This window comes from Notamacropus eugenii, chromosome 1 (assembly GCF_028372415.1).
Source record: "Notamacropus eugenii isolate mMacEug1 chromosome 1, mMacEug1.pri_v2, whole genome shotgun sequence".
Taxonomy (NCBI): domain Eukaryota; kingdom Metazoa; phylum Chordata; class Mammalia; order Diprotodontia; family Macropodidae; genus Notamacropus; species Notamacropus eugenii.
Window position 1 is genome coordinate 542,010,500 of NC_092872.1, and position 23,719 is coordinate 542,034,218.

A 23,719-nucleotide genomic window follows, 5' to 3' on the forward strand; every position below is an offset into this window, starting at 1 on the left:
TATTTTCATGTCTTATTTTGTGTTCTCTCTATAAAATCAGACAAAACCTCAACATGCAAAAAATGTATCTTGAAAACCAAAGAAAGGTATGACATCGTAATTTGTATTACAAATTTTTAATCACTGAGGAAAATCGTTTTCCATGTATAGATGAGAAAAAAGAATATTTTTATATTGGGCCAAAGATTCCCAGGACTCTCCACACTTCAATTTATTCTACTACCTTTTTAAACAGTATTTTTTCAGCCACAACTCATGAAGACTGTTTACTGAGGTGTAGAAGATGGCTGAAGTTTTGTGAATGGAACGCTGACACTTCCAGGTACTGAAGTTTATTTTTATGTTGCTATGAAGGCAAGGCTGATAGCAACATCCTTCTTTCACCCTCCCAACTCCTTCAGGTTAGCAGACATAAGGAAAATAATGATTTTCTTATAAGGCGGTAATAAACAGTCATTATTCAGATGTTGATGTTTTGTTGATGGCAAAGAAGGGTCAGTTTTGTAGTCTTGCAACTACAAGAGTCTTGTACTATCAGTTCCCAAATTTCTCTGCAGTTCATAAAAAGGTTCATTGTTTAAGATTATTGAGTTCAAACATGGTGACATTCTTCCAGCTACTAGCTAAATGTTCAGATGTTCATTCATCAGCCAAGATGTCCAGTCAAAACAGAACTCAGTTCTCTGAGTCTTCTGAAATATCAGAAAATTTTCGTCGTTTAGCTTCTCCAAATTCCTTGCTCTTGGCCCTCCTTTCTCCATACTGGAAGACAAACAGTGAGGAGAAGATTGAACTTGAATAGCTATATTCGTTTATATTATATTTATGTTCATTTATATTAATGAACAACTTCATTGTTAGAAAGCTCCTCTTTATACTAAGTTTAAATCTGTCTCCTTGTTATTTATTTCCATTGCTCCTACACGTCTTTTGGGGATATACAGGAAAACATCATGTTCCTTGAAGATGGCTTTCATCTGTTCCACCTGTCTTATCTTCTCCAATTCCTTTGCTGGATCCTCCTATAACAGTCCTATAATAGTCTCTAGCCCTTTTACCAACCTTTACACTCTTGATTCCAAGTGATGAAGGTTACTTTTATTCCTGTTTTAGATCAGCATTTTTATCTGTTATTGATGTATTTTTTATTTTATTTTAAAGATTTTTAAGTCATTCTTTCCTTTTTTTGAATTAGAGAATGAGATAGCCATCTGAAACATACATATACTTTATATGCAACACAAAAAGTCATACACCTTCTGCACCTGGTCAGAAATGGGGGGCCCTTGGTCATGCAGTTTTCCTGATTTTGATTTCCTGGGGCAAAGGGAAGTCCTTTTGGTAGCTCCTTTTCAACCTTCCAATTCACTAAGGTGGCCTTACCTCCTTTTTCAAGCATTTCCGCATTTCACGGTCAAGATCATTGCAGTGACCAAAAAATTTCAGGACACTGTGCTATAAGGTAAAAAACACAAGATATTTTATTCAATAAAACAGAATGGTCTCTACTGTACAAAAGTACACTTAAATAATGCTTGTAGAATTACTATGTAATTTTCCATTCATGTGTCCATTTCATTTAAAAGAAAAAACAATGTGTGAATTCATTGGGATGAGGAAATCCTGATAAGGATATCAAGGTTTACCTAACTGCAGCAAGCTCTCTATCTATGACACTAAGACTGCCTCTAATTAATTTGATGATAGTCAATTAAAATGTCTAAATTCTTAAATACATCTACATGGGCCATCTTACCAAAAAACAAAAGGTTCTTTTTTGGGGAAGTGTATTAACTCCCTACTTGTTAAGATTACTTTCATTAACTTATTAAAATCCTATCAGAGACAAGTTCCAGCTCAGGTAGAGCTTCACCCTCAATACATTCAGGGTCTCCTACATACTCTGGGTCTTGTGTTTCTGGAAAATATATTAACTCAAAAAGACAAGTTCAGGGGACCATTTAACATTCCTTAACACAATCATTTAGGTCAAACTTAACCAAAGATATTTTTAAAAGTAATTCCTCAGGATAATTTTCAATGACTATCAGAATTTTTGTCTGAATTGTGAATTCTAAAGACAAATATTTTATAAATGATTTGGGATTATCCACACTGTATTATCTTCCCCATTAGTGCAGATAGCTATGACTATTGTAGTTAGTTAATAGGAACATCTAACATAATAATAATACCCAAGACTAATTTTCTTTTCAAAGAAATTACATTTTTTGAATTCTTACCTTTTTGTGGCATTCTTTTAATAGATTAATTAAAATGTTACATTCCTCAGTGTGCAGGTGTGGGGATAAATCTGGATGCATCTCTGATTAAGGATAGTGGACCAAGACATAGAAATTTTCCACCTGTTAACAGAGCAGAACCTTGAATATACATATATTGCAAATGTTAATACATTTGCTTCTTGGCACTGTCAGCAGCATGTTAGCGTTTTCAAAATGGAAACAAATACTTAAATTCTGTAATTCTCAAGCAGTCACCTGAGTCAGAAAAATTTTCATTTTCTTAACATTTTTTATTAACTTAGCTTAGTTCCCAGTCCCTTAGAACAGGCTCTGTTCTTACAATGATTCCTTTCTGCCTATCAAATGTGCTTTCATTGGGCTGAAGGACAAAGTTTCAAGGCAAAACATTTAAACAGTGCTGTAAACTTTCAGGACTACAAGACTTTTGAGGCACCTAGTGAAGAGCCTTTTTGCCCAGCTCAGTATACCCCACGGACTGTCTGTTTTCATCCAGAGTATCCTCAGACCTCTATTACCGTGTCTGCTCTCCCCACCTCCCCCTCCCCCGGCAAATTCCCATTATATAACGAGCTTTAATCAGAGATCTGGAAAATAGTCCACTTACTGTAATGCTAGAACTGATGAATACACCATCATGGAAACATGACGTGAAATTAAACAAATTGAACTAAGAAAACAATATACACAAAACCTGCAAAAATGTAAATGCAAAGAACGAAAACACAGCTAGAATGGGTTGGATTCTGTGAAATTATAACGCTAAGCTTGGCCTCAAAGAATATACCGATTCCAGTTTTTTGCATAAATGGGGGACTATATAATTCACATGTTTTCAAGCAGGGATTCTTAACCTTGGGTCCCTGGACATATTTTTAAAAAGATACATCTATTTCAGTAATAACTGGTTTTCTGCGATCTTACGCATTTAAAAACATCACTCTGGAAAAGATTCCATTGGCTTCAAAAGACCGGGGGGGGGGGGGGGGGGGGTAGGGGATAGAGTGGGAGAAGGAAATAAAAAAAGATTAAGAATCCTTTGTCATAAGGGATGCTCCCAGGGACAGGGAAGGGGCAGAGAAAATTTAGGTGATGGAAAAACAAAAGATATCAATAAAAATATTTTTTAAAAAGCCTATTTTTACATAAATTTAGGATTAGTTAACTCAAATACTTAGCATAAGAGGCACGTAGGCTCAGTGTGTAGAGGCCTGGGCCTGGGTCAGGAGAACCTATTCCAAACATTTTAGCTTTGGATGACGTAGGGCAACTCATTTAACCTCGAGGTTTGCCCCACTTTGCTGACCGGTAAATGGGGTTAAAAATAGCACCTACATTCCAGGGTTGTCGCGAGGCTATCTGCTTAATAAGTGTTTATTCTCATCTCCTTCCCCATAAGAGAACACGGGCGTGCGTCTTTTACCGACGCGTTTCTGAGAACCTAGTTCAGGTGAAGCGGGGCAGGCTCTGGGGCCTTGCGCAACTCTGATATTTTATCTGGGCCTCAGTTTCCCCCTCAGGGAGCCGGGAATGAGGGTGGGGTTGGGGATTTCTAAAGTCCCGGGCAAACTTCAGTAAGTACTGACGGGGGTCCGAAACCATTCGGTCGAGGAGGTCCAGGGCCAAGTCTCACCTCAGGAGATGCCCTGAAGGTCTTCCGGGGAAGAAGTCCCAACCGCCGGACCCCGAAAGGCGGCTCTCTCTCAGGAGTCGCCGCCTGGCTCTGCGAACGAGGCCGTGGTCACACACCCAAAGCTCCCCACACCTAGCCCATGAGCCGACCTCGGCTCCTCTAGGTCAGAGAGTAGCGAGGACGGCGGAGAAGGCGGAGGCGAAGGAAAAGGGGGCGGGGAAACATCTACGTAGGCGACGTATAAAGACACCAGCCAATCCCGGACCTTCTAGTCTGCAAGCACGAAACTCGTGCTGGCCAATCCTCCTCCAGGAACAGACGGACGGCCCCCTCACGTAAGTCTCGCACTGCGTCTGGGCGGCTTTACTATAGGTGTTGGGGAAGTGGTGCCGCTCCCCAAGGTTCAAAACTTCCGTTTCTCCTTATTCATGAAGTCATAAAACTACGAGTCTATCCATAAAAAGGAGATACGTGTATTCAAGTTTAAAAGGGTCATCTCTCTAAGCAGAAAGGAACCGGCACTCCGGTAGTTTTTTTCCATTCCCCCCAACCACAGGATGAATGGTACTTCCCAACTCCAGGTTGGCTGTCGGTGGGGGCGGGTCTTGGCAGACGGCGTAAGCCCCCATTGGTGGAGTTTGAAGGCAAGTAGGACGAGCCCTACACTGGCGGGATCCGCGAAGTTTGTGTCGGCCCTGGAATCGGGAGCTGCCCTAGCCTAGGTAAGCTGTAGCGAGCTGGCCCTCAGTCGCGGTCGCAGACGCATGTTGATCTCCAGTGGGAGGTTTGGGGCGTTGGGGGTATCCAGGGATTTCTGCCTCCCTCTCTTGGAGCTTTCCCTTCAGAAATAGCCTGGCTGCGTCTGGGGAGGAGATTTCTAGGCTGAGTAGCTTAGATTTCGCTGTCCTGCTGTCGTCATGACGACGAGACGACCCCCCCCGTGTCTCTCCCCTTCCCCTTCCGGGCCTCGCCTGGAGAGGCTGAGTGAAGCTGTGGAGGTTCCTGGGCCCCTGGGATTATAGGTCTGGGGCTGGAAGGGACGTCTGCTGCCATTTAGCCCAGCCTTCTCATAGTACAGGTTAGGAAACTGAGACCCGGGAAGGTTCGGTGACGCCCGTGGGTGGTAATAAGTGGTGGAAGCGGAATTTGAACCTCGACCCTTTGGTTTTAGCGTCAGTGCTCTTCCCACTCCAGAACCCTGCCTCCCCTTTGCCTCCCCTTTGGCTCTTGCTCCTTGCTGGTTTTCCTCAGAAACAGCAAAGCCCCGTGTTAAGTAAGCTCTGGGAAAGATCTCGTGGTCTAAGGACACTGGGATGAAGATGGGAGTAAGATACAAAAAAGCCTAATAATAATATCTAACCTTTCTCTAGGGTTTTAAAGTTTGTAAAGTGCTCTGCATGTATTTTATCCTTATCAATTGATGTAAACTAGGTGCAGCAGATGGAGCTTTGAACTTGGAGTCAGGAAGACCGGAGTTCAAATTCAGCCTCTGTAGATACTAGCAGTGTGACCCTGGGCAAGTCACTTAACCTCTGTCCCCTTCTGTGTCCTCAGCTGTATAATGGGGATAATAATAGAAACTACCTCCCAGGGTTGTGGTGAGAATCAAATGAGATAGTTATCTAGTGCTTAGCACAGTTCCTGACCTGTAATAGTGGCCCTTAATAAATGGGTATTCTTTCCCCTTCTCTCTCCATGATCCTAGGAGGTAGGTGCTATTATTATCTATATTTACTGATGAGGAAACAGGTAGTTTAAAATAAAGCTAAGAGACTTTCCCATCTGCACATAACTAGCTAGTTAAAGCATCTGAGGCAGGGTTTGAATTTAGTCCTTACAGACTCAAGTTTAGCACTGTTATCTACTATGTCATGTAACTGCCAGCGTAAATAAAGTAAGATGGACAAAAGAGACAGGCAGACAAAGTGTACATTTTGAAGAAGGGGGTGAAGGCCCTCACCTGAGGGGAATTGGGAAGTAGTGAAGAAAGACAGTAATTCTAAAAAGGCAAGTAAGGAGGAAGGAATGTATTTCTGGGGGTGCTAAAGGTTTGGAGGAGGTAGCTCAAATTCTGGAATCATTTAGCTGAAAGTCCATGAAATCAAGTATTGTGAGATGAGGCAGGAAGTACCTTCTGTTAGCTCGTGCACCATTTTGGAGCTGGCTCTTGTTTGTCTCAGATCCCTGTCTAGGAAAAGTAGAAGTTGCTAAAGGCTCTTTTGGGCATTGGAGTAAGGATGATAAATCTTCAATTTAGGAAGATTATTTTGTCAGTTGTGTGAAGAGTTTAGATTGGAGAGTTTAGATAAAACCCTTGTCCTCAAAGAGTATGCAGTATAGTGGGAAACAAGGAAGGAAACAGGCATTTAAATGACTGAGCAACAGAAGTGTGCCAAGTACTTTGTCAAATGCCAGGTCCCAATAAAGGCAATAAAGTCAGGGAATATACATTCTAACAGAGAAAACAATGTGTTTGAATACAGACAAAATATGTATAAAGTAGATGGAAGGTAATCTGATAAGGGAAGGCATTAGCAGCTGGAGGTGACCAGAAAGGCATTTACAGAAGGTGGGACTTGAGCTGAGTCTAGAGGAAAGCCAGGGAAAATGGGGCAGAGGGGAGGAAAAAGAGATAACGTTTTAGGAATGGGGGACACATCATAGAAATGAGTATATCATGTAAGGACCTACAAGTAGGCCTGAGGAGTAAAGTGTAAGAAAGCTGGAAAGATGCTATGGAAAGGCAAGGCTGTAAAGAGCTTTGTCAAATAGAGAAGTTCATATAGGGAGCTATTGGAGCTTATCAAAGGGGGTAGGTGAGGTAATGTAGTAAGGCCAACATCTTGGAAACATAACCTTGGCAGCTAAATGGAGTTTGGGTTAGAGTTGGGAAAGGCTTGAGGCAAAGAGACTTGTGAAGGCTGTTGGAGTTGTCCAGGCAAGAGATGCAGAGGACCTGCCCTAAGGTTGTGGCTGTGTGAGGGAAGAGAGAGATATGACAGCTGAATCTATGGGAGGTGATTAAGGAATAATAAATAATAAGAGTACATGAAGTAATAATTTTTTTATTTTTTTAGAAACAACAGGATTTTTAATCTGGGGTTTGTGAACTTGTGTTTTTAAAAAATATTTTGACAACTTTTAATATAATTTGTTTTAGACATTTAAAAACATTGTTCTGAGAAGTTCATAGGTTTTTCCAGTTTGCCAAAGGGGTCCATGATACACAAAAAAAGTTAAGGACCCTTGGTATAGGAGAAAAGAAGACGACAGAGGACAGATCCTTAGAGGACAGCCATGGTTAGTGCATATTATGGATGATGACAGCAAAGTTGGAAAAGGAGTCTGAGAAGGAAGAGTCAGGCAGCTAGGAGGAGAACCAGCAGAGAGCAGTGACATGACAACCTAGAAAGAAGTGAGTTCAATGAGAAGGTGATCAGTAGTGTCAAAGGCTACAGAGGGGTCAAGAAGGATGAGGACTTAGAAACAATTCAGCAGTTTAGAGACATTGGTGACTTTGGGGAGTTTTAGTCAAATGAAGAAATAGGAAGCCATAATACACAAAATTTAGAATTGGGTGAGAGGAGAAGTGGAGGCACCTAATGTAGACAGAAGGGAAAAACATGGGGTATGTGTGTAGGCAGCAGGAAAGGAGCCAGTAGGTGGCTAGGGATTCAGTGTCATCAGAAGGGAGCCAGGTCTTCAGTGAATATTCAGAGATGGAAGGAGTTAGAAAAGAAAAGTTTTAAAATGAAAGCAAGTTTGTTAATTAGGAAGTAGGCATTCCAAAGAGCACACAGTGGACAGGTGGGCAAATTTGGGAGAATGAGAGTGAGGGATAGACCAGTTAAGGAGGGGGATCTGGATTTGTATATGGACAGCCAGAGAATCAGAATCACTGGGATAAGGAATATGAGGGGATGGGGATGTGGATGGGAGTATGCTAACCATTGAGGACTGTGTCCAGAGGTCCTCCAGGTTTATCCTTGTGACAGGTCGTGATGTTGTGTCCTAGAAAGCCTGCCTCATAGCAAGCAGAGAAGTTAGAAATATAGGTCAGGAGACAGAGGAAACTGTGAGGCTGAAGAAGTGGGAGGTAAGGGAAATTTGTGATCCAGAGGATGGCTTCTGGAGCACTGGAGAGCCCTTAGTCAGTGGTCAGGATGAGTGCTGGGTGGAGAAAGGTTCTGGGAAGGCCCTAGAATGAGGACTAGTGTACAGTGCTGGAGATGGCCATGGATGGAAAACTATCCTTATCAGAACAGGTAAGGAATCAAAAGAAATTAATGCTCTCAAATGATCTATCTAGATATATCTTTACACTTTATAGCTAGTTGGTTGGTTGGCTGGTTGTTGTCCTTCATTCTCGAAGAGGACCAAAATGACATCTCTATGCTAGAGTCAAGTTGCAGTGTGTCTGACTGTGGCTGAATAGGCCAATATGAGCTCTGAATGCCCCACCACAGTTCAGGCACATGTAGTCCTTGTGAGCATTTGGGGTGGATACTCCATATTTGCGTATCCTGTGTTTCCTTTTAGCTGTCTCAGTTTTGCTTTACTCATAGAGCACAGCACTTTCTCTGATGTGGGCACACCATGCTGAGCAGTCCTGTGCCAGTATTTCTCATGTCACATAATCAATTCCAAAGTTCTTAAGAGAGACCGTGAGAGTGTCCCTGTATCACTTCTTCTGATCACCATGTGAACCCTTGCCCTCTGTGAGTTCTCCATAAAACAATCTTTTTAGCAAGCATACGTTTTGCAATAGAACCACATGGCCAACCCATCAGAGTTGTTGTGCTCTGTAAAAGCAGTTGATACCTAGATAGATCATGGCATAGCGACTTTTTTGTTATCTGACAAAGAACCTAGCTAATTCAGTTCAATTCAGCAAACATTATTCTAAGAACCTCGTCATTGGAAAGTTGGCCACCAGATAATGGATTTTATTGGCCATAGTAACTCATGAAGATTATCCATTAAGGCATAGAATGTTTCCAGTCTGCATTGCTGGAAGAAGTGTGCCCACTGATGAAATTGTTGTAAGTATTGAAGTATATGTTTTATTCAAGTTTCATATTGTTTCACATATGCACCTGAACAGAATAGGTAATACAATAGTGTGATAGAATGTCTAGAGATTCTTTGAATGAGAGTTAGGTGTTTGGGGGTGAACTCTAAACATCAGTTGCAAAATAATTATGGGCTAAGAATTTCCAAATTCTGATGTCATTTTTTTAAACATATTTTATAGATACTTTGCTAATAGCACCTCTTTTTTTTTTTTAAAGTGTCAGAGGGATGGATGAGATTGTTGCTGAGTTTATCAGGAGGACTATCCTGAAAATCCCACTTGCCGAAGTAGTGAAAATCCTGAGAATATGGAATTTTCTCCCAGAAAGTCAGCTGAAGACCCTAAACCTTCGACAAAGCAAGGAAAGTGTCTCTCAGGAAGTGGTTGAGCTTTGTAAGGTGATAATATTTAAAATTCTTAGAACTGTAAAGATGGGAAGTAAATTGAATGGTACAAAAGCAAATAAAAAACTTAAAAATAATTTTCCTAGTGTTACCAAAAGACAATAGTAGAGTTAAGAACAGAACAATTTATGAACAAAATATGAAATATTTAAATATAAATTCATATGTTCACAATACTTTGTTACTATAACAAGGATGTAAATTACAATTATTGGCCACTGAGGGATTTGGAAGTTGTAAGGGCTTTTTTTTGTATGTGAATATGTCAGTCTTAACCTATTTAGTTACACTGCTTAATATAACAAGTGATGTAAATATATTTATTCAAAATGTCAAAACAGTGACAAGCCAGTAAGTGTGGGGAAGAGAGGTTGAATATATACACATATTGGGGATAAGAGAGTACTTGATGGAGAAAAAAGAAGGTTTAGAGATTACATCGAAAGTAAAATAAATACTAGTAATTTAGTAAGATCTAGTTCATATGCTATGAATGAGAGAATCAACCTGACGCTATTTTCTCCAAATTCTCTGCTTTGTTTTTTAGAAGAAACATGCAAGTATGAAAGAAGCTGCAATTTTAGACATAATTTGTAAGTTTCATGGATTTCTACAACTAAATTGTGTTTTAAATTTATCTATTTGATATTTCTTGACCTAATGTTTAATCAGAAATTCAAAAGTATTTTCTTTGCTAGCATTTATGTAGTATTTTAGGGTTTGCAAAGTACTTTATAGATATCTCATTTTATTCTCTCAACAACCCTGGATGGTAGGTGTTATTATACCTTTATTTTACAGATGAGGAAACTGAGGCAGACAGCAATCAAGACTTTGAACTTGAATCTTCCTGACTCTAGGTCCAGCATTCTCTCTCCTGTGCCATCTAACTGCCTCTAGTTGGTATTATCTATTATGCTGGTTGTTAGTAATTTTTCCAAGAATTTTTTCTCAGTCAGTATCATGGATCTTACGTTTAGCTCCATTTTTCCAGCACTGACCATACGTAACATTTCCTCCTTCATGATTTTCAGTCAGTGCTTAGAGGGGAGTTAGGTGGTACAGTGGATAAAGTGTGAACTTTAAGTTAGAAAATCCTCCCTCAGACCCTTGTTTTCAAGAGACCTTGGGCAAGTCCCTTAATCTCTCTTGGCCTCAGCTTCCTCATCTATAAAACGGGTATGGTAACAGCATCTACCTTACAGGGTTGTTAGGAAGATCAAATCAGATAACATGTAGAGCGCTTTAAAGCATTATGTACATGCTTCCTATTATTCCTTTTATTTCAGTAGGCAAGACCCTGTCTCAGGCCAGGCTGGTATGTCAGGTTTGAGACTGAAACAGTGGGACACTTATAACCCATCTAACAGTTAACAAAAAGAAGTTTGTTTACTCATAGTAAAGAAGGGACATTCGCAGCAGCAAAAGGATATTCACTGGGGCTAAAGCACTGATTCAGCGAGGCGCAGCTTGCTGATGCTAACTGGTGGTTTAAAACCTTAGATGGGGCCATTGGCTATTCTGCTCAGGTGACCTGGAAGCTGCTTTGACAGTTCATTCCCTCGAGCCAATGAAGTCTTAAAGAAACTTTCAGTGACTTTTAAGGAAAAACTAACTTAACTTGTATGAGGTAGGATGTTAGAAAAACTAGCCTGTTCCATATGGCAGAAGACTATGGTAGATATTCCTCTTATAGCAGCTCTCTACTATAGCCTATACTTTGTCTCAAAATCTTGTCTCATCTGCTTTCCATTGCATGAAAATAACTTTTTCTTCATTGAAAAAACTAAAACAACAAAACTTTGATTATCCAACTTATGATCTAAACAAATCTAGTTGTGATGTATTTTTCTTTTCTTCATTTTGCTTATTGCTGCTTAAAAAATGCCCCCAAACCTGATAGAGGCTCCTTGAACATAGCTAGTGTACTTGCTGTTGTTTACAGGTTTCCTTGTTGGCATTAAAATCCAAAATATGCAAAAAATTTTAAAATATAAATGATTTAACATATTTTACTTTTTAAAATTTCTCAAAATCTATGAAATATAGCTTATACACCGAAAATGAAAATTCCCATTACAGTAACACTTTACTTATCAGCCAGACTCAGAAACAACAACAAAGAACTAAGGAAGTAAATGAAGTCTCTGAATAGACAAAATAGATACAGTGTCTATATCATAAAGTTCAGACACTGTACAACAGAAAAGTCATTAAGCAAATCACTCTTGAGACCATTTACTCTTACTTTATTGACGGTTTCAAAGAACTTGATGATCTAGTTTGTTATCCCCTAACCATAAATTAAATGAGCTTATTAGGAATAGATATACTGACAGCCACAATTAATAGCTAATGGGAGAAGTCAGGAAAAAACTATGAAAAGCAGATGAGATTTTAAAGACCAAAAAAATTGGCATCTTTTTATTCCAGGGGCAAACTTCCCTACCATAAATATTCTGCTGAGCTTGTATAACAACAATATTGGGCAGCAAGGTGGCTAGGTAGATAGGACACCAGACCTGGAATCAGGAAGACCTGAATTAAAATCTGGTCTTAGACCATTTATTAGCCATATCACCCTGGGCAAGTTACTTAACCCTGTTTACCTCAGTTTCCTCCTCTGTAAAATGAGCTGAAGAAGTGGCAAACTACTCCATTGTCCTTGCCAAGCAAACCCCAAATGGAGTCATGAAGAGTTAGACATGCCTGAAATGACTGAACAATACCAACAAATGTTTTTATTGATGATCCTGACTTATAATTTTTAAAGGGCAAGGTATAATCAAGGAATTCTTTCTAAGAAAGATGGAAAATGTTTCATCCAAGAATAATTTTCCCAATATATAGTCAAAGAAAACCAAGTTTATTAAACTGATAATCTTCATTTATCTGGAAGACTTAGTTATCTGAAACAGATGATTCCCAGTGCCATTAAATAAATGAGATATTGCCATTTTACAAAATTTTAATTGTGATATGGACTTGCTATTATTAAACTATTCCAAAACATTATATGATAATAGAATAAATAAGAACTCATATTTACTTGACACTTTAAATTTACTTTCCTCACAGCAACATGAGATAGAAATTATCTCCATTTTATTCCTGAAAGAGTACTCAACCTCATCAGTGTTTGTGTGAGATTTGAGTCCAGGTCTTCTGACTCTTAAAAACCAGTGCTTTGAGATATTTAAAAATAAGATGTTTTCAAATACTTTGTCATAGGAAATAACTCATATTCTTTTATTTACTCAAAATAGCTTTGAGTAATTTCTGCAGAGCATTTATTTTCAGGAAAGACTGATATATATGACATGTTATGTACAAGTTATTCTATGAATTATTCTTTTCTCTAAATTCAGAAAAATAGAATACTCCTTTAGGACCAATGTTTTTCAAAGACTGGTAGTAAAATTGAAACAGTTGTCTCTCCTCTCTTCACTCATTTCAGATCATCAGACTTGCCAAATCAAGAAAATTTGGATTGTTTATAAAATGACTAAAGCCCCAGGTATGTGATATTACAATCTTAGACTGAACAATTGTCATTGATACATTGGGTATTAAAATTAAACCACATATTTTTCATAAATGTGTGTTTGTAATTATCTAATCACTTTTTCTTTGTAGAAAGAGAAATAAGTACAAAGGTACCATTGTGGTAGTTAAATAATAACAGTGTTTGTATAATTTGTTAGTTTTGCTTTTTGAACTAGCACGAAATGGTTAACTTGTGAATTCTCAGCAGCTTCTGTCTATTCCTGTTGAATAAAGTATAAGTCTGTAGTCCATTCTGATTTACACACAAGAAGACATATACCCTAAAATGAAATAACTAGGAGAGCAATAGTCAAAAGAAGGCTGCATCCATAAAGGTTACCCGAACCTGGGTTGGGATGGAAGGTTTTGTCCACACTGGTTTTTCTCTATGAGTCAGCAAAAGCCATGAGACTTATGAGGGGGTGTAGAGCTGTGGGAGGCAGGCAGCTGGTTCTTATTTAGCCCTGCATCTCTGACAGCATATCAGATGACTTTCCCATCTCTGATTGTTGTAGGCAGTGAGCAAGATATTAGGGATTTGACTGGCAAGTTAAATAAGCAGTACAAGCGTGAAGTATGGAATTTTTCAGAATATGACAAGAAGATTACTATCTAAGCAGGGGTGCTATTCTTTTTTTAGTGTTAGTTTTCAACATTCACATGTGTAAGATTTTGAGTTCTAAATTTTTCCCTCTCCCCAAGGAAGCATGCAATCTGATATAGCCTGTACATGTACAATCATATTAAGCATATTTCCACATTAGCAGTGTTGTGAAACAAAAATCAGAACGCAGGGGGAAACTATGAGAAAGAGAAGAAGAAGAAAATAGTATGCCTTGATCTGCATTCAGACTCCATAATGCTTTCTCTGGAGGTGGATGTGCATTTTATCTCTAGTCTTTTGGAATTGCCTTAGATCATTGTATTGCTGAGAAGAACTAAGTCTATCAAAGCTGGTCATCTCACAGTGTTGTTGTTACTGTGTACAGTGTTGTGGTTGTGCTCACTTCACTCAGCATCAGTTCATGGTTAAGTCATTCCAGGTTTTTCAGAAATCCACCTGGTCATCATTTCTTATGAAACAATAGTATTGCATTACATTTATCTACCACAACTTGTTCTGGCATTTAGCAATTGAAGGGCATCAGGGATGCTATTCTAAGTACTCTGTCGACACCATATGTGCACACACAGATGCACACACACAGACAGACAGACAGACACACACACAGACAGACACACACACACACACACACACACACACACACACACACACACACAGATATCAGATAATCTCAGGCTGAAGGTATTAACAACTGGGGGAACCAGAAAAGAACTCAAGCAGTAGTGGCATTTCAGTTAACTGTTTAAGGAAACCAGGGACTCCAAGAGGTAGAAAATGACAGTAAGTACATTTTAGTTGTGGGGATGGTCTGTAAAAAGACACAGAGTTGGGAGATTATCTGTCATTTCTGAAGTACAGCAGAAAGACTACTTTTATTGGACCGAAAGAGCACATGCAGAAGGGTAATATGTAATCAAGTTGGAAAGGTAGGATGGCACCAGAAGAGTTTATATTTGATCATGGAGGTAAAAGGGATCCACTGTAGTTTATTGAATAAGGAGATTTCATGGTCAGACCTGTACAAACCACATTGATGAAAACCATGTTGTGAAAACTACATTGATGACTTTATGGAAGATGGATTGGTGTAGTGGGGAGACTTGAGGCAGAAAGATAAATTAAACTGTTGAAATAGTTCAATTGAGAGGTAATGCAGGCAGTAAACTAGAATAGTGGATTGTGAGTGGAGGGAGAATGTATATGAAAGATATTATGGAGGTAAAAAATATATGGCAACTGTTGGTCATATGGTATGAAGGAGAGTGAATGCTATCACTCTTTAGATAAAATAGGGAAGTTTGAGAGAATGGAAAGATTACAGGTTCTGTTTTGGACGAGGTGGAGATGCTTGCAGGATTTCCATTTACAAATGGCCAAGAGGCAGTTATTTAATACTCTGTTAAGCTTAGGAGAGAGAGAGAGAGAGAGAGAGAGAGAGAGAGAGAGAGATCTGATAGTCATCTGTACAGTAGTGACAAACCCAGGGAAGTTTTCGCCAAATGAAAGAGTATAAGAGAAAAAAGAGCAGAAAGTTGTAGGGTATACTCATAGGTAAAGGGCGAGACATGGAAGGCAATTCAGCAAAACAAGACTGAGAAGAAAAGGTCCCATAGTAAGAGGAGACCCAAAGGGGCTGTTCCATAAAATCCAGAGAGAAGAGTATAGCTAGAAAGAGAACATGGTCCTCAGTGTCAGGTGCTGTCAAAAGAGAGGTCCACAAGGATGGGTTTCTTGTCCTACCCAACAGTCATCCTACTCTCATGCATTGTGGCATTCCATTCTTTTCCTTGTCACTTTGGCAGGTGAAGAGGTTGACCTTTTTGATATGGAAGAGTTTAAAGATTCTTTTAAGAAAGTTCTTCAAAGAACCCTAAAAAATGTAAGTGATATTAATAAATATGTTCACTTCAATTGGAGGATATTTATGCTCTTATATTTTGTTCATTCTTTGTTATCTAGATTACTAATGCATCTCAGGTGCCAGGCTGTACTGTTACTAAGCAGGTGTCTTTTATTTGAAAGTCTTTCTCATTCCGTTCTATGTCATGATTGTTTCTCCTTTCTTCATAGCCCCTTTTAGGATCATCTGCTATCTTTATGCACATTATTTATCGTAATCTCAGGTAGCTCCTGTAAATTTCTCTAGAGGTCAGATTGAGTGTGGACAACTTATGGACTTGAGACCTACAGCTCAGAATTCCAAACCTGCAGGTTCCACCAGCCTCAGCTCAGCAGTTGCTGCTTTGGTGGATAGAATGCTGAGCCTGGAGTCAGGAAGACCTAGATTCAAGTCTGTCCTCAGACCCTGGACAAGTCACTTAACCTCTCTTGGCCCCAGCTTCCTCATCTGTAAAATGGGGATAATAATAGCACTTAACTCTCAGGGTTGTTGGGAGTATAAGATGAGAAAATATTTGTAAAGCACTTTGAAAACCTTCAAGTGCTATATAAATGCGAGTTTGTTAGCCTAAGGCTAGCCAGCAGGAATTACATGTGTGGTTCACCATGCCCTCCTATATATTGAACTTTGTTCAGATTCTCCCATAAAACAAAAACAACAGAATTTCCTTTCATTCTAAACTAACTTTTTGAAGCAGAAAATTAGTGACTTTGTTATTTCTGTAAAATTAGTAATTCTTGAGGTCAGAGAATAATTTAAAGTATAGATAGAGGTAGTACATTTCTGTTACTATACAGATATCTTGCTTTGCCACTATTTTTTATAAAGTCAGATTGGGGCTTAATTATTGAATTATCAAAAAGACCTCATTAAAAATCCATTTGCTCTTAAAATAATACTACAATTTCTACTTCGAACTCTTGAGCAATGGGAGATGGCAGGGTGGTTTGACTCTGAAGTCAGATAAAACTGAGTTTTTAAATTCCAACCTTGACACTCCCCTTAGGACCATGGGCAAGTCACAAAAACCTCTCTAGGCCTCAGTTTCACCATTTGTAAAAGGAGGAGGTTGGATTAGATGGCCTCTAATGTCCTAGCTTTATCATCCTGTAATTGGCTACTTAGTTCAAGTGAAAAAGGCATCAAATTTGAAGTTGAAGAACCTGGATTCAAATCCTTCCCTTGTTATATTTAACTATTTCTGTAATCTTTGGCAGTTCAATTTAACAAGAATTTATTGAGAATTCACCGTAAGCACCCTATTTCTCCTCAAGGCTAATATTGAGTGCCACTTCCTTCTAGAGGCCTTTGCTGTTTCTCTCCTAGTTGTTATGCCTTTGCCTCCATCCTTTATGTCCTTCTCTGTGAACATGCTTTGTCTCTAGGAGCATTCATAGTGAGGGCACACGGACAAAAATAAAAAATGTCCCAGCTCTCAAGAAGCTTATGTTCTATTAGGGAGCTACAAAGAGGTAAACAGATAGTTTGGGGAAGAAGAAAGCTCTAATAACTATGGATCAAGAAGGGCTTCCCCTGGAAATTGGTATAAGAATTGAATATTAAATGAAGACAGGTATTCTTTAAGACAGGGTGAGGAGGGAAAACATTTCAGACATTGATGACAGCTTGTATAACAGCATGAATGCAGGAAATAATATGATGCCTTCAGGGAATAGCAGTTAAGCCTGTTTGGTTTGAAGGTAATGCAGTGTGAAATCTGGGACTTAGTTTTTGCATCTGAAAAAGGGGAGGGCTGGACTAGATTATCATATGTGTCTGACCTCCTGTGTCTTGGGGAATCCTTGAGCTCTATCCTGGACCCTCTCTATTTTCTTTGTATTCCCTCTTTGATGATCTCATCAACTCCTATATGTTCAACTCTCACTATTCAGGAATAACTCCCAAATCTTAATGCTCCAACACTCATCTCTTTCTTGAACTCCATTCTTGCATCTCCTGCTTGCTTGACATTTCTGCCCGGCTATCTCATAGGCATGTCAAAATCAACATGTCCCAGATCATTTATTTCCTTTGCCTTTAAGCTTCCTAATTACCTATTTCTGTAGGGGGAAGAGGGGGGCACCAGCATCCCTCTTAGTCATCCTGGTTCAAAACCTATCATTCATCTAGTTTTCAGAACAGTTGTCAGATCATCACTGCCATTCCCTTGGTCTAAGCATTATAATCACATGAACACTAGAGTGTCATTCAATTGTTCTGTGACGCCAGTGATCATTCCTGCTAACTTTCCTGTAAAAAACATTTTTCCACCACTTTATATATGTTATATTCCTTTTTTAGAATATCTTACTTGGGGGCAGGGACTGTCTTGCTTGCTTATGTATATACCCCCAGCGCTTAGCATTGGTGCCTGATGACCTAGTAAGTGCTTAATAAATGTTTTTTCATTAATTCACTCACCCTTCACATCTCATCAGTCTTGTCTTGTCTTCCTCAACACCTTTCAGATTTGTCCTTTTCTCTTTATTCACACCACAACCATTCTAATCTAAGCTCTCATTTCTTCTCACCTAGACTACTGAAACAGCCTTTTAATTGGTCTCCCTGCATCCAGATACATTCTGATTCTTTCTATCTTAAATGTATTTGCGAAATTGATAGTTCTGATGCACAAATCTGGCCATATCATTTTCTTGTCCAGGAAGCTTCAGTGGCTCCCCACAGACCTTAACACAAACCACAGTGTTTGGCATTTAAAGCCTTTCATAGACTGACCCCAGCCTATATCTTCAGGCTTATTACACATTACTTCCCTTCATACACGTCACATTTCAGCCAAACTGTATTTGCTGTTTTGCAGGCATGACATTGTGTTTCCTGTTTCTGCCCATTTTCTCACATTCTCCCGTTTGCCTGGAATTCTGTCCCTCTTCATCTCTGTCTCTTGGAACCCCTACTTCTCCTCAAGGCTCATATTGAGTACCCCTTCCTCCTAGAGGCCTTTGCTGCTTCTCTCCCAATTGTTGTGCCTTTGCCTCCATCACTTTGTATATCCTATATATCCTTCTCTGTGAATATGCTTTGTCTCTCTAGAATTAAGTTCCTTGAGATCAGAACATCTCATATTTGTATCCCTAGTGCCTGGCATATAGTAGGTACTTAATAAATGCTTGTTTGATTGATTGATCTCTAAGGTCCTTTCCATCTCTAATCTAATCTAATGATCTATGATCATGAAGGAAAATTACATTCTGGTGCCCTGTATGTATTTGGGAATTTTCCTCATTAAAGATTTTATAGACCCCAGATTCTTAACCCAGGGTCCCCTTGCTGGAGGTGGGGGATGAAAGGGGAAAATCTGTAGATAGATTTCAGGGAATTCTTGAACATGGATGGGAAAAAAAAAATCCATCTTTCCATTATGATTTTTTTTTAAATTCTCTGAGGGGGTCTATAAGTTTCACCAGACTGACAAAGAGGACCATTAGAGGCATCTAGGTGACTCAGCGGACAGAGCACTGACCCTGGAGTCCGAAAGACCTGAGTTTAAATCCATTCTCAGACACTTACTAGCTGTGTGGCTCTAGGCAAGTCATTTAAATCTTTGTGTGCTCATCTGTAAAATGGGAATAAACACCCACCTCACAGGGTTGTTGTAAGGATCAAATGATATAATATTTGTAAAGCCCTTAGCATTGTTCCTGTCACATAGCTGGCACTTAATAAATTCATATTCCCTTCCTTTCCCCCATCACACAAGAGATTAAGAACACCTTTTCTAGGTAAATATATAAAAAGAATTATCTATAGTTATCATCATCATCATCATTTTTTTCCCAAAGATTCCCTAAATACCATGAGAAGACTTGTGGTAGTCAAGGTGATGTCCTTGGGAAAGAGGAAAAAAATAACACTGAATTTTAGTGTTTCCAAAAGCTTTAGTAACCTTATAGAAAATGCTATTGTAATCAATTGAATTATATATAATAAAATATAATTTAAATTTTGTTTAATAAGGTGCATATCAGCTTCAGAGAAAGTGAGGATAATGCAGTATGGATTCGAGTTGCCTGGGGAACACCTTACATGAAACCAAACCAGTACAAAACTACCTATGTGGTGTATCATTCCCAAACTCCTTTTGTCTTCATCTGTCACTGCCGTATTAAGAAGTACATTCCAGAGCTCTGCCAGGTATGGACTGTAAGATTTGCATCATCATTCATTAAGGGGCTGTGATACCAACTGGGCATGTGGCTAGAGAAACCACTGAATCTTCTTTACTACAGACAAGTGATAATTGTGTCATAACCATTGTTCAGCACCTGTCTGTCTCCCAGAAGCCTCTGCAAGTCTGGCTGTACCAAACTGCCTTGTCAACTGCTGCTTCCCAGCAACTGGGCTCTACCATTTCAGGTTATGCTTCAGTGAGCCTTTATAGTTTTACTGCATTGTGATCATAAGCACAAGAATCTCCCTTCAGATTTTTAATTACAAGTAAGCAGTTCAAGTGCCATAATCTCTGTTTTGCACATGGCTTTGCAGGGCAATAGGATCACAATTTTTGTTGAATTCACTTTGCTATGGGATCTCAGTGATTCTTGCCATGTAAGTGCTGGATATTTGAATTTACAGTTTTATTTCTACTATAGATTTCTAATTTCATCCTCTGTAAATTGGGGGTGAATGGGTATTGTACAGTAGCTTAGAAGTGGATACTTTCTTACTTTCTGATATCATAAAACAAATTATTATGCCAAATGTCAGACATGTTTGTTCTCCTTCAGGCAGTTGATAGCCTACAAAAGTGTTTATTGGCTATTTTCAAATATTAACCTTGCAATCAATGGTTTACATTTCTGTAATGCTTTAAGATTTATAAAATGCTTTTCTGACAAACCCTTTGAGGTAGGTAGTGTAAATATTGTTATTTATGCAGGATGAAATGTGCTCAAAAAGTTTAGGTGACTTGCCCATGCTCACATATAATCATTAAGATCCAAACTTGAATTTGGATTTTCTGATTCCTGATTCCTTTTTCCAATATACTAAACTATGTCCCCTTCTGTCTCCTCTCTCCTACCCTTTCACCCAATTTTTTTTTTTATATTGAAGAACACTGTAACATATTTTATAGATTTTAGGCAAATTATATATTCATAGTTACTTATAGGAATCATTCAGGAGCCATTCATTTTAGGTTACATTTTTCCAAAGTTTTTCATTTTTTAGTGAAAAACATTGATTATTTAAAATCTTTCATATTTACTTCGGCAAATGTAAGCACAGTGGGACAACAATCATAATAGTTTTGCTCATTTTCGTCTCAAGGCACTGATGACTGCTGGCAGTTACCATGAGATCCGACAAATGGAACTCCGAAGCCTATATCTGGATTCTCTTAAGGCTATTGTTTTTAAACAGTATAATCAGGTGAGCTATTCAGTATATCTCTTCAAAGGTAAGTCTTGTTTCAGACCTATTAAAAACAACTTAGCAGGTGGGAGAATTCACCAAGAGCAGATTGCGTTACATATTATTGACCTAGTGAAGTGAACAGCCTGTCAGTAAGGTAACTTGAAAGTAAACAAAATAGTTTCCCAACATGTGTTATCATCTACGCATTCAGAGATTGATTTTAATTGATCTGTAGCTATCAAAGAGGTTCTATTTTGTGGAATGTGGGAAGTACCCACAGAAAGGCTATTTTAATTAGATTGTATAATTCTTTACTAGAAAGTATTAACAGCTTGGAAGTGACCACAATCATTTGACCTACATGCTTCTGCACTAATTATATTCTTTTTAGGAACTACTGTGCCCAGTTTCTGGTGCTATGTTGTTGGTAGGATAAACTAGCTTACTTGATGATGCATTATAGAATTTTTAAAAATTATTTCTTCTTGTTCAAAATTATTTAATTGGACTTTGTTCCCATTTAATTATGAGGGGAAAAGTCTCTCATGAATTACCTAACTCTGTTATTTGTGATTTATCTTTTTATGCTAAATGTATATTAATCCATTGAGACCATGGTGAGTCTGCTTTGTTTATCTGAATCCTTGGATATGTGGTAACATTGTACCCAAGGTTTTTTGCACACAGTAGGCACTTAATAGATGCTTATTAAATGACTATTTTTAATTAGTATGGAGCAAAAAGTATCATAAGATTTTTATCTTGAAGAAACCTTAGAAATTCAGTCCAACACCCTCATTTTGTAAATGCAAAAACTTAGGCTTATCAAGATAAAGTAATTTATCCTAAGTCAAGAATGAAGAAAAAATATTGCAAGCAACCAGAAAAAGGAGTTTAGATATTAAGGAGTCACAATAAGGATTACGTAAGAATTAGCAGCTGTCCTTTGAAGAGTGGAGCTTGGAATAAGCTACTCCAAAAGGCAAGGCATAAAAACTCTAACCAAGGATAACCTGTCTGGCAAAATAAATATGAACCTATGGGGAAAAATGGATCTTTAGTGAAATAGAGGATTTCCAAGTATTCTTGATGTAAAAAGTCAGAACTGAGTGGACAATTTGAGATAGAAATGCAAGTACTAAGAAAAACATAGGAAAGTACGCATATCTGTTTAATTGAAAGGGAATATGTAATGATGAATTATTTACATATTACTAAGGGGAAAGAGCTATCCTCTTAGAACTTTAATGTTTTGTGGATCAGAGAGAAAGGTTAAAATGCAGTTACAAGTAGTTTTAATGGTTTTATGAAAAAAACAAAAATGGGAAAGATTGGGAGGGAAATCTTGCATATAATTGTTGTTGTTGTTCAGTCTTTCCAATTGTGTCTAACTCTCCCTAGCCCCATTTGGGGTTTTCTTAGCTGAGACACTAGAGTGGTTTGCTATTTTCCTTCTCCAGCTCATTATACAGATGGGGAAACTGGGGTTTAAGTGACCTGCCCAAGGTCACATTACTATTAAGTGTCTGAGGCCAGATTTGAACTCATAAAAATGAGGCTTGCTGACTCCAGGCCCAGTGCTCCTCTTACTAAATGAAGAATGTATAGTCATAGAGATATTGATGGGGGGAACTGTCATCCCTTGAATCTCACTTTTGTCTTAACTGAATAAATAAGATTGAACACAATTACAGACACACACTGTTTGCTATAGAAATACGTTACTCAAAAGATAAATAGAAAAGAACAAAAGAGGGATTTACACAAAAGGATTTTAGGAGAATAGGATAGTTAATGGAATAGTCATAAGTAAAACAAACTCAAATATTGGAGGGAGGAATGTGAAGGGAGAATTAAAAGGAAAGGAAGAATTGGTAAAAACCTGAAATCAGGGTTGAGGTAAAGACAAAAAACTACAACAGAGAAAACATAATGTTTCATTATAATATCACAAATGTTAGGCAGATTCCCTCTCTTCTACTACATTCTTATGTGTAAAAGAGGGCTAAGGGAGCAAAAAGGGAAAATTATAAGAGGATAAGAGGGAGGGAAAGAACACAATTAACAGTCATAACTGTGGATGTGAAAGGAATGAATTTACCCATAAGATGGAAAAGAATAGCAACATAAAAAGAGAAAGCAAAATGCAACAAGATATTGCTTGCAAGAAATGCTTGAAACACAAAGATTCATATAGAGTTAAAATCTTTTATGCTTTAGCTGAACTAAAAAAAAATCAGATAGCAATCATGATTTCAGATAAGGCTACAGTAAAATTATGCTTTAAAGGTACCATAAATAATTAATCAGTGCCACTACTATCTATCTGTCTATACACATCAAATAACAAAACATCTAAATATTTAAAGGAAAAACTAATCATATTGGAAGGAGAAATAGACAGTAAAACTACAATAATGGAAGAACTTATGTACCCCTTTGAGACCTAGAGAAATCTAACCAAATGTTAGACAAGAATGAAATTAAGGGTCTGAATAGAACTTCAGAAGAATTAAAGAAGATACATCTCTGGCTGATCTAACCATTCTGGAGAGCAATTTGAAACTATGCCCAAAGGGCTACAAAAATATGCATACCCTTTGACCCAGCAATACAGCTTCTATGTATCCCATAGAGATCATAAAAATGGGAAAAGGACCCACATGTACAAAAATATTTATAGCAGCTCTTTTTGTCGTGGCCAAGAACTGGAAATTGAGGGGATGCCCATCAGTTAGGGAATGGATGAACAAGTTGTGTATGAATGTAATGGAATACTATTGTGCTGCAAGAAATGACAAACAGGTGGACTTCAGAAAAATCTGGGAAGACTTATTTGAACTGATGTTGAGTGAAGCAAGCAGAACTAGGGGGGTATTATACAGAGTGGCAGC

The 23,719-nt window shown here is 38.3% G+C and overlaps 2 protein-coding genes across 4 annotated transcripts in view; one reads left to right on the forward strand and one right to left on the reverse strand.

Annotated features, from left to right (window-relative positions):
• Positions 1-100: 100 nt before the first annotated feature.
• CMC2 (C-X9-C motif containing 2) lies at positions 101-4,033 on the reverse strand. The gene is made up of 4 exons (XM_072634195.1): positions 3,898-4,033; positions 2,244-2,366; positions 1,384-1,455; positions 101-762 (listed from the first exon to the last, which is right to left on the reverse strand). Exons 2-4 carry the CDS (start codon positions 2,322-2,324, stop codon positions 676-678), a joined length of 240 nt encoding a protein of 79 aa, XP_072490296.1. The 5' UTR covers positions 2,325-2,366; positions 3,898-4,033; the 3' UTR covers positions 101-675.
• A 123-nt stretch (positions 4,034-4,156) lies between these two features.
• CENPN (centromere protein N) overlaps positions 4,157-23,719 on the forward strand; it is a 36,518-nt gene continuing 16,955 nt past the window's right edge. Inside the window, exons 1-7 of one of the 3 annotated variants that reach the window (XM_072634187.1) lie at positions 4,157-4,232; positions 9,189-9,369; positions 9,923-9,968; positions 12,833-12,892; positions 15,349-15,425; positions 19,425-19,601; positions 20,739-20,840. In XM_072634187.1, the coding sequence (XP_072490288.1) occupies positions 9,199-9,369; positions 9,923-9,968; positions 12,833-12,892; positions 15,349-15,425; positions 19,425-19,601; positions 20,739-20,840 (633 nt within the window). In that variant the 5' untranslated portion in view covers positions 4,157-4,232; positions 9,189-9,198. Of the gene's footprint in view, positions 4,233-4,528; positions 4,620-4,856; positions 4,976-9,188; positions 9,370-9,922; positions 9,969-12,832; positions 12,893-15,348; positions 15,426-19,424; positions 19,602-20,738; positions 20,841-23,719 lie in introns of those variants that run through there. The other 2 variants (XM_072634184.1, XM_072634185.1) reach the window with 2 other exon arrangements.

Bases quoted from the DNA above. Each gene is read 5' to 3' on its own strand.
- CMC2 (XM_072634195.1), bottom strand. From the start codon at position 2,324: ATGCATCCAGATTTATCCCCACACCTGCACACTGAGGAATGTAACATT. The intron at 1,456-2,243 runs GTAAGAATTCAA...TTTACCTTATAG, and splicing joins TAAAAGAATGCCACAAAAAG to CACAGTGTCCTGAAATTTTT. The intron at 763-1,383 runs GTAAGGCCACCT...TTTGTCTTCCAG, and splicing joins GGAAATGCTTGAAAAAGGAG to TATGGAGAAAGGAGGGCCAA.